The sequence below is a fragment of the Rhipicephalus sanguineus genome, chromosome 4, assembly GCF_013339695.2.
Source record: "Rhipicephalus sanguineus isolate Rsan-2018 chromosome 4, BIME_Rsan_1.4, whole genome shotgun sequence".
Classification (NCBI taxonomy): domain Eukaryota; kingdom Metazoa; phylum Arthropoda; class Arachnida; order Ixodida; family Ixodidae; genus Rhipicephalus; species Rhipicephalus sanguineus.
This window is the reverse complement of record NC_051179.1, coordinates 211,215,419-211,226,148: the sequence shown is the minus strand read 5'-3', so window position 1 is coordinate 211,226,148 and position 10,730 is coordinate 211,215,419. Positions and strand designations below refer to the sequence as shown.

Here is a 10,730-nt window from a genome sequence, read left to right as displayed (position 1 = left end):
CAGCATACTGTTTCACGAGGCACCTGAGCGTGAAGCCACCTGCTCGTGCATCAGTGAAGGTTCACCTTGGTCTCTTTAGGTTACCAGTAAATTTTCATTCGTTTAGTTGTACATTACACGTGGTGTAATACCAAAGATGTAATACCTAAGGTGTCTTTGGTGTGATACCAAAGACGCATGTATTTTGCCTACTTTTTTTTTAGGCAAGTATGTGTGAAAAAAACTCAAAGGATTCCTTGTGCATCCGCCTCAGTCGGCTCGAAGGCGAAGGCCATCATCTTCTTCTTTCTCTTCTGAGTCGATGTATTGAACCTCCCGCGCCCGCATTCAAAAGCTTTCTGTAACTAACGTGGTCTTGCAATGCCTCCAGGATCGTAGGCATAGCAAGTTTTCTGCGTGGCAACTTGTTTTGCACTGCCTCCGGGATCGGCCTACCTTCAACCAAGATGAGGTCATGTGATGAGGTCATATGGTGACGCTATCACGTGATGATTATATTTTGCATCACTCGCGCAGACGCCGGCGCGGGACACCGGCCAATTTTCGCGTTCGATGGGGCATCTAAGGCTTTCTATTTAAAAAAATATAGCATTTTGTGTCTAGGTTATCAATGCAGTGAGTCAGCTAATGTTATTTGCTTTGAGCTTACACATCTCTAACCCTCTACATCCCGAGTTATCTTTTGAAAAAGCGTTTCCAAAATGCTGATTTCTTTAAGTGCTTGATTGGAGTGACACATTGAATAGCTGCCCGAAATACGCTCTGAATAATATTGGCTTCTCTACTCTGTGATCATTGTCCTATCACAGTATATATGTATATGAGTTGCCGCCCTATGAAGGCACCCCCACCAATGAAGGGAGACTAAGCCCTGCCTACGCCTGTGCTCTTGCACATATATATATATATATATATATATATATATACTACCGGAGTTATATATATATATATATATATATATATATATATATATATATATATATATATATATATATATATATATATAACTCCGGCAACAAGCCCCGCCACACGCTAGCACGAAGCGAAAGGTAAAGAACGGAACTGCGCCTAGGGCGATTTCTCGATATTAGCACGGCTAGCGTTCCTCATTAGCATCGACACGCCCTAATGGCGTCGTCGCCGAGTCGCTCCATATCGGCGCTAGTTAGTGTCATGACGCAGTACTTCACTTCACCGCTCACAGGCGGCGGCCCCGCACCGCCCTGCCAACGAAAAGCCCCGTGCGAGAGAGAATGTGCGAGGGATATAAGGCGCGTTTGTGGAAGGTCGTGCATGTGCGCCAGTAGCGTAGTGGGTAGAGCGCTGGGCACCTAGCATCGCGGAACGAGAGGTCGTGGGTTCGGTTCCCGGCGAAGGAGCTTTTTTTCAATTTTTATTTCTAACCCGTTAGTGTACATCTTACGAACGTCATATACGTGACGGAAATCTTTCACTGAAGTCTTGGTGGACCCAGGCATAAAACACTTTCCTGTAAAAGACATGACGCAAGGTTTGTGCACACACAACGACACCATGCATCGCCTCCAATCTGTTGGTTGGTTGGTTGGTCAAACTTTATTAACAGTCCTGAAAGACGCGACTAGCGCACAGTGGGCTCTTCCACGATGGTACAGGCACTGAACGGTCTCAAGCCGATCCACGTTGTTGGGGCTTCTGATGGTGGTGCACCACTTGGCTTGGTTGGCTTGATAGCGGCCCAGTAACGAGGGGCATCGCCGAGCACGTGCTCTAATTTAGCTACCGCCCCGCAACGGGGTCACGAGCTGCTAGTGAAAGTATAATTGGATAAGTTTTGTAAAGTGCATCAAATTTAAAAACTTGGGGGACGCTTGAGCTTCGTTAATGTCATCATCAAGGCGCTCGAAGAACAAGAGGAAGAAGACTTTTCTTTCGCGTGAGCGTGCGCATGCTACAGTTGGCTATGCTATATGTGGTTTTGCCTGCGTTAATGTCATCATCAAGGAGCTCGAAGAGCAAGTGGAAGAAGACTTCTCTTTCGCGCGAGCTGCGCCTGTAGTGGTCGCCTATGGAACTAAGGTTACGCTTACGACGCGGGACATTGCCTCAGCTTAAGAACCTGGCGAGCCAGCTCCTGAAATCTGACGTTCGAGTTAGGATCGAACCCAGACCTTCTGCGTGGCAAGCGGGTGTTCTACCACAGAGCCGCGCCATTGCTCTAAATAGCTTCGGAGGAAACACGCTATATGAATGTCATGTAGTGGTAGGAGTCTCCTCAACGCATGTAATATTACATGTAATTACTTGGCAGAAGCGTAGAATCGCGCCAAGCGTCAGAACACGTGACTTCCGTAACGAGTGGGTGTTAAAGGTCCACCCATTACAGAGCGCTCAGACATATTTAATCATCATCAGCATCAACAACAGCATCAACAAATTCAATAGCTACGTAGGTTTGCGTGTTGCCTCACGGACGAGTAGTGGGCCCTTCGCCGATTCGCAAAAGGAAGCATTATGGAGTAGTGGGCACTGCGCAACTCTTCTTGCTGTAGGCATTCTAGGATAGTTTGGAACTGCCAATGTTACGCACACAGACGTTCGTTTCCTTGTGGCACGGTGGAGGCATGCACCAAGAACCGAAGCAAGGCTGGCAGTTGAGAAGGATATGCGCACAGAGCCCGATTACGCTATCGCGGTCAACTCTTGAAGGCGAAGCTCAAGCGTCCTTCAAGTTTTTTAGAACGAGCTTCAAGTGGCGTGGCTCCGTGGTAGCACACTAGCTTGCCACGCCACGACCTGGGTTCGATTCTCACTCGAACTAAATATATTTTATATGAATTTGCATCTATCTCGAATAATCGCTGACGGACAACCCCGATTTTTTATTAACAAACGACGCCGCCGCCGACACCAGAATTTCTGCGAAACGGGCTCTTTAACTCTATCGCGTTAAAAGTAAATTCACATACGTCACTAACAGCTGCATCTATCTGCTCGAATGCTGTTTACAATTATTCGCAATGCCCATAGACTGTCGCGCCACCGAGCGGAATTCAGGAGCGTCCTCTCGAGGAGGGTTAGTAGACGACAAAATGGTGGCACTATGCAGTCGCTCCCTTGTTCGGCTGTGCTAGCCTCAGTGTTAACGCGTTGGCAAGAAAGGAACACTACGACTTTGCATGTTCCCTGCATCAGTGAACAAACCGGGCCCTCCGTGACACGAGAAATCTGATTCGTTCTTGCGAGACGCGAAGTTTTCGTGAAAATACGTGGCAACTCGCGCTTTCAATGCTAGCCCACAGTGTACACATACTAGCAGCTTCGCGAGGCTTTCTGCAGCCACGTAGGTAAGTTAAATGTTATCGTCTGACATATTCAGTTGAAGCTCACCCTGTTTTACTTGCATATATAATTGGTCAGTGTTTCTTGTAGTGCATGAGTCCCATAACACTGCACGCGGGAGGGAGGTCGCGCGGACTCGCGATGTGCTCATGTATAACTGAGCGATCTCAAGTTGGCGATACATTAAAATAGGGCCTCAATCCTTTGTCAGCAAAGCGCTGTTACGAATCGTGCGAGCGACGTTTCAATCATTCGAGGACGCGTCTGCTCGACGCCTTTCGTGGAGCGAATGCTTTCCATCCACGCCGTCCTTCGCCAGTGTGTTGGGTTTCATAGCCACCGCTGCGCCGCTTGTTTTTGTACGTTTGTTGATAGGTGGCAGCACACTGCAAGCGATTTGCTTGTTGACCGGTCTGAGAGCAAAACCGCAAAACGTTCTCCGCGCCCAGACGTCTCTCTAATTGTAAACGTGGTGACGCGGAGTGGTCGAAGTCGTTCGGCGGAGGAAATTCTTCAGATTGCTTTCAGCAGTGATTTTGAAAGAAACCATCTTGACGACGAGGATTTTTCACTGGACGTAGAAGACTGTGAAAGCACCGAGAGATAGCGACGATGAACCACCAGCTGCTAACTCACGACGAGCGAGTTGCACTTCACGTCCCCTCGTGCGTTAATGTTCTTTCACGCTCGTAACTCGTAAGTCACTTTGGTTGTATTTAATGTGTAATATCCTTGCGCGAGATCAAAATAAAAGCATAGTTCCTCTTGTGCATTGCATGTATCACATTTATTGTGGATATTATGGAGCGCCGCATGCCGCCAACACGCTCGAGCTCGACCAATAAAGCGAAATGGTTAGAGCGATTGAACGTGCAGTCACGGCCACAATCCACGCCTCTAGGCGAACTTCTTCGACGCTGCGAAAAGCATACGTATTTATTCTTTTCGATATTCATGTTTCGATCGTGCTGATCGAACCTGCAACATGCGAGTGAAGTACACACGGCTAGAGTCTCAGCATGGCTGTGACACAAGCGCTACTGAATGGCATGTTAAATGCTTGTGTTCCGTTGAAGACGTAACTCCGCGTTTTCGACTGCGCAAGTAATGACGACGGGGTATTATCACTGAACACTTTTATGTTTGCAAGCCATCATCACGCGCAGCAGCGATGGCGCTACTCGCTGGCGGCATACTACTACAGTGTTCTAGAAGTATACTACTGCGGCAAATCCGTCAGGCAGGCTCGGTACGTACAAACTCGGAGTGCCGTTCAGCTCATACGTCAATTCTAGTTCATACAGGTTTATGTAGCACGCACAGGATTTCGCAAAGCATCGTTATGCACGGTAACGGAGCTGAAATATAACCTTTCACTTCGCAGCAAATAATTAGGTGGCGAGTACTTAGCACTTTCCATGGTTTGGGAAAGTATTTTAGTCTTATATTCATTCCAGCGCAGCTCATGACTTCATCCGGTGAAAGTGGCACGGTCGTACGTCCGCACGTCCTATCTGTTCCTATGCTAACAAACGGGTTGACCCTCCTCCTGGCGCCATATTGAAAAGCTCGGCGCGCCACCTATAGTTCGTGGGCATTGCGAATAGCCATTGGCATTAACTGACGGCTGTCAGAAAATACGCCCAGGCAAACATATTGGCATGCAGTTTATAAACCAGCAATAAGTACAGTGCGGATTCGAGTTGCGCGGCCTCCGATGTGGCATGCTGCACGGGGAACATGGAGTTCCTGTATATATAACATATATCGCATTGTACTGCGCTGCATTTTATTGCACGCGGGCTACGCGGTTCCTCTGCGGAGTTTCGTAGCACAACGATAGACAACAACACATACACGTCTTTATTGTTTTTCACTCGCGCATTACCCAATACCAAGTGCCTGCATGGACGGCAGTGGTAATTTTCACTCTCCCAGCCTTTCCTTCCCTCCTTCGTCGACCCGGATGTGTGCAGCGGTGGTGTGTGGTGTGTGTGTGTACAACAGCTGTGGCTGATGACTGAAGATAGTGCTGCTTCTCCTGGTGAAAAGACGCTACTACCACGCCTTGGGGTGGCAGGTGTCTGCGACGGGCAGGGCTCTGTGCTGCGCTCATCAGACGGTGGGCGAGTAGATGATGAGCGTACTGCTGGTGGACTTTGGCGGCGACTCCTTGGACGGAGTGCAGGGGGACTCCACCATCACCTTGTCCGGCACCGCTACTTCGGCTGCGTCCAGCTCCGGCAGCTCCTCCACCACCACAGCGCTGCGTTACAAGGAACACGCGACACCCCATTCGTCAGCGACATCACTCGTTGCTGAGTGAACTATTGAAAAACACGTTACTGTAATTCGTATCCAAGTTAGATATCGTAATGAGACGTTCTCACAAGCCGATGAATATCGTCACCTTTATACAGCAGTCCTCGTAAGATTACCGGTGCTCAGACTGCGACATTTCGCGTTTGAAAAACGAAAGCGCCGAAGACATATACAAGACGAGTTTTAGTAATAAGTGCGGATACACGTATTTGGCGATACCGAGTATAATTATGCACACAGCTAGCAAGAAGTCCAGTAAGGAACGACGCGAACAAGTGCTTTGGTCACGAGGGAAGATCAACTATCCCGGTACCACACATCGCTTCACACCCACCCCGAGTGCGTTTAGAAGCGTTTGTCATATGTTATGGGTGAACCCGCCATAGTTGGGTTGAATGAACTAAGTTCGACGCGCACTTGGCCTGACACGCTAGCACTTTACGTAAAAAAAGTCACAGTTTCGCCGCAACGGCGAAGCAATGAATGCGATAGCAATAAACTGGAATATAACGCGAAGAACGGAAAGCAGCTAGAAATTGCCAGCGCGTCGCTCGAGCCCAAAGGACGCACGAAAAGAACGCACACAGCACGAGCGCGAACTATCATGCGTCACAGCTCGACACTGGAAGCGCACTGCTCAAACATAAAGCAGGACGCACGAAACGAACGAACAGGTACACACAGGACGAGCGCGAACTAACAGTCCCAGTCGTTACTTATTTCCGTTTGAACAGCGCGCCCCTTTCGCAAACGCGGCCGCTGCAGCGTCGAAGCGACCTTCGTACGCTCGGTCACTTCAGCGTAGACATCGCGGGGAAAGCACAAGACATACAACCCCCCGCTCCCCCGCCAGCCGCCCCCTTCTTTCCTCGAGATAAGCGCACGAAGGCGACCACTAAAGCCCCTCCATGAGTTTTCCGCCGACCAGGTAGTAGACGTGATGGAGGGGCTTTAGGAGGGGCTTTAGCGACCACGTTCGCAGGAACGGGGCCACGATCTTTAAAGCGCGCCACGCGCGGACATCGCGCCATCTACGTGGTAACTCAGAAAGCATACTGATGTAAGTGGTGTATATAAATAGCTCGCCGTTAGCAGGCTGAAGGGTTGGGCTTTTCGTGGCCTAACCGTCTAACGCCGCGCGCTGGAAAGCGGGAGGTCGCTTGTTCGATTCCGCGCGTCGGAAAGTTTTTCTTAATTATTTTTCTTTGTGGCTTTGATATATATATATATATATATATATATATATATATATATATATATATACGGTGCATGACGGCGGCGACGGCAAAAATCAGCCGAGACTGTCCATATAATTGCTATCGCAATAAAATGGGTATTAGTTTTCGGTCTGGTAAGTGACTCTAGCCACATCGGGCTTGGCAAATGAGTTTTTCGGAATCCCGCATGGTGGAGGAAGGGTTATGTAAGGCAAAACTGGCATCTGCCCGTTTGCTGCGCAAAAGTTGCAGGGAAATCCATACGGATTCCTCGGAAAGTAATGTGTCCTGGTTTGTCGGGCTTACCACGGCATCACGGTAGCTCAGCAGGCAGGACGTTGCGCTGCTGAGAACGGTGCTGTGCATCGGATTCTGGCCGCAAGATGGGCGTGGAGTACACGGATCGCTTAGTGTGCATTCGGCGCGATGAACCACAGGTGGTAAAAATTAATCCGTGGTTTCCTACCGTCGTGCCTTAAAGACGTACAATAGTTTTCAAAGCGTAGAAACTACAAATTTTGTTTGCATATTAAAAACGTAAGGATAGCTCACAACAGACAAAAACAAATGAACATATCGCCAGTGCACGCTGAATACATAGACAGGAAGAGGACGCTCGAGCCAAGGCGAAGCGTCAGCATAACTTTTTAGCTACGAAGTGCGAATAGATGAACTACTCATTGGAGTTAAACGCTACATGTAGCGACAGTTTTGCAGCTAGGCTCATATCTTAAGGTTGACAATAGCGGCGGTGACGGGTGTACCTGAGGCCCTCGTCGATGTCTCCACTGGGCAAGGCCTCTGGCTCCGCCATGGCGGCCGCGGGCAGATCGTCGCCCATGGACGCGTTGGTCTTCACTAGGAGGTTGACGTGGAAGTTGTGCGACCGCCACTGCTTCCAGATTGTGTAATGGTACCTGCGCGAACGTGAGTAGATGTCATCATCAAATAGTAATCAGAATGCATTCAAGAGTCATGATCGTTCTAGCAACATTCAATTTAAGTCGCTTACGTGTACACTCGGCACCAAGCCACTATTGTCGGTGTGGTGGGCGGGTTCGAGCCGAGGCGGCCGAGGATGCAGGCCAAAGCCCGAGGGCCACGGAATCAATACTCACGCTCCCAGTCCCCACTAGAAGTGCCCCAGTTTATTATCAATACACACTCTTTGTGCTACATCCTAGACGGCACCCCATAACCAACTTGGCTAGAGTTACGTATGCACTTGGCGCTCACGCGCCCTCTACAATCGGCTGCCAACTGCACAGTGAATAGAAAGGCCTCTGTGGTTGTTAGCGACATAACTTTTGTGTATTATACACTATGTACCCATTCAACTTCAGTTTCTGCAAAGAAGAGTCGCACTCCAGAATCCGCTCAAATGGAATGGCAGCGCAGCAGACCTGTCAGCGGATACGCTATGCCGGCAAATTTAGGGATAAACCGAAGTAAGAACAAAGCCGCGCTAATTTAGGGATGCAAGGTTGAGAAAGAAAACTGGAAAGATTGGAAAACAAAAACATCTATTTTTTAAGTATTACAGAAAAGTATTGCAGATATGGCTAGAGCCAGAAGAGGGATGGTACAACAGACCAGATTGCACATATGAGTTCGTTGATGCAAACATCAAATTAATACCGAAGGCTTTGTAGTTTCGTTTCATCGATACAACCGCTACAACAAGGCTTAGACTACGTTGATAATTCAAACCTCTGGGTGTATATCAGGAGAAGGGGGAATTCCCAAAATCGTTTGTTTCTGCTAAAAACCTACGCACTGGACAAGAAGCTCGTGTTGTTTCAAACATATTTATTCAAGTTACGATAGAGTAGGAAGAAATGTGAATAAAGATTAACGGATAATATCTCAGCAACCTACGATTTGCCGACGAAATAGTGCTCTTCAGCAATGATGGCAACGAAGTGCAAGAAATAATTCGAAACCTAAACGGAGAACGTACTAAAATAGGTCTAAATACGGATATTTACTGAAGACAAACATAATTAATGCTCAACAGCCTGTCGAAAGAGAGTTCACAATTTGCAATCAAACTCTAGATTCTGCAGAAGGGTGAAAGGCAACATGAACGGTAACATGTAGCATCATGAAAGGCAACATGTCACTGTCCCGAAAGCGAATTAGGTTTACTATATCTACATATTGCCAGTTTTAACATAAGGAGCTGAAAGATGGAGGATAACAAGGAAACACGTTGACGTTATTTTTTGCGCTTCTGAACTATTCCAAGAATTGCCTGCTCTGAAGTGTGGGCCACAAGTTGAGCATCGTATCATAAGCAGTGATGCACCGATCGGAACGTCACGAAAGCAACGCATCTAAATCTTCCGCGTTTGGTGCTACTGAAAAGGTTTCGTACGGCTACTCATGACACGTTTTCGGTGCTGTTAACGTAGGCATCATGCAGCCTCCTTATCGTAGCCTGAAGCATGACCGGTAAACGTACGTAACGACCGGTAAAACGTACGTTTTAGTAGACAGCAGATATCACCACCGCGTCTAGCGCACCCCATTCGTACACCGGACTGGTTGCTCTATGTCTCTATGTAGCCATACCTATTTATGGTAGATCTGATGCGTGTGTTCCACAACACCCTGAATAGGCAGGAAAACAGTCGTGAAGGAGATAGAATATGGAGATCCTCACCTTCTTTTGCCCTGACCCTTCGTTCGTCGTGTTTTTTCCATAACGTTTTGTTGCGCATAAGTCACCTGACCAAGACCGAACACTCTGCGAATGATGTGCCACGATGAGGAACAGCTCACCTGTAGAGCAGGGTGACCCACACGCAGAAGACGACGAAGAGCACGATGGTGATGAAGACGAGGCCGGCGCTCTCCCAGGTGGGGAAGCCCTCGTGGCTGAACTGGATGGCGCCCTCGGTGCACAGCCACAGGGAGAACACCACCAATGGAGTGAGCAGCAGCAGCGCCACCATGTCGCCCACCAGATTCTGCTTGTCTTCGCGCGTGCTCGAGTTCATGAGCCACTCGTGAAAGCCCTTCGGCCGCCGCGCCGTCATGTAGTGATACTTGCAGATCTCGCACTGGTCGATTGCCTGGTTGCCCAGCCACGTCTCCAGGCATGTCTTGTGCACCTTGGCCAGCGAGCCTGCGAAGCGTGTACAGCGTAAGAGACTGCCGTCTTAAAAAAAAGGAAGGCAAAATATGAACGAATCCATGAATGACGGATTTCGCGCGGCCTTCCTTCGAGCAGGTAAGTTTCGCGGACACTTGCCGTAAAGATCGCAAGAATGGCGCGCAGATGAACACATAAGCCAGGCGCTGAAATGTCATGTTTGTGAGACGTTTACAGTCTTATGTGTCAGTACTACGTAATCAGCCCCCATATAGGAGCTTTATTCTTTCCTATATTTCGTAAGACGCTTGAAAGCATTGGTGTTATCTTTTTTCATCCTACTCGTGTATGTGCTTTGGCTTGTCTGTCCGAATACAATGGGTTCCACTCTAGCCGCTCAGCTCTCAGTCGTTATGCACGCGCGGCAGAGAAGTGAGGTGAGAAGCCATGCTTGCCTTTGCACTTGCATGGCGCCAGCAGTGACTCGGTGCTGGTGCCGCAGAAGCAGATGCGACATATGTCGCCATTGCTACACGACTGCACCTTGGAGTCGGCGCTGTTCTCGGACAGGTTCTCCGGCGGGGTCACCTCAGGCTGCTCGGACACCATCGAGGCAGCGGCGGTGGCAGCAGCAGCAGCCTCAGGCGCCCATGCTTCGTCGCCGGGGGCGGCCCGGTGCTCTGCAAGAAAAAGCGCACTCGTGTTAGGCACTGCAAGCTTTTTTGGGTATAGAATCTCCACATGATTTCGCAAGTTACGCAAAATGCGACAGG

General features: G+C 48.9%; 1 protein-coding gene across 1 annotated transcript; it reads right to left on the bottom strand.

Moving 5' to 3' along the window:
- Positions 1–5,340: 5,340 nt before the first annotated feature.
- LOC119389186 (E3 ubiquitin-protein ligase MARCHF3) lies at positions 5,341–10,294 on the bottom strand. Its single transcript, XM_049415482.1, has 4 exons — positions 10,264–10,294; positions 9,645–9,990; positions 7,625–7,777; positions 5,341–5,587 (listed from the first exon to the last, which is right to left on the bottom strand). Exons 1-4 carry the CDS (start codon positions 10,292–10,294, stop codon positions 5,437–5,439), a joined length of 681 nt encoding a protein of 226 aa, XP_049271439.1. The 3' UTR covers positions 5,341–5,436.
- Positions 10,295–10,730: the final 436 nt, after the last annotated feature.

Excerpts from the sequence above, each read along its gene's own strand:
- LOC119389186 (XM_049415482.1), bottom strand. The coding sequence starts at position 10,294 with ATGAAAAAAGATAACACCAATGCTTTCAAGC. Across the intron at positions 9,991-10,263 it reads TAACACCAATGCTTTCAAGC|GCTCGCTGGCCAAGGTGCAC; the intron begins GTCTTACGAAAT and ends CACGCTTCGCAG. Across the intron at positions 5,588-7,624 it reads GACATCGACGAGGGCCTCAG|CGCTGTGGTGGTGGAGGAGC; the intron begins GTACACCCGTCA and ends CTTGTAACGCAG.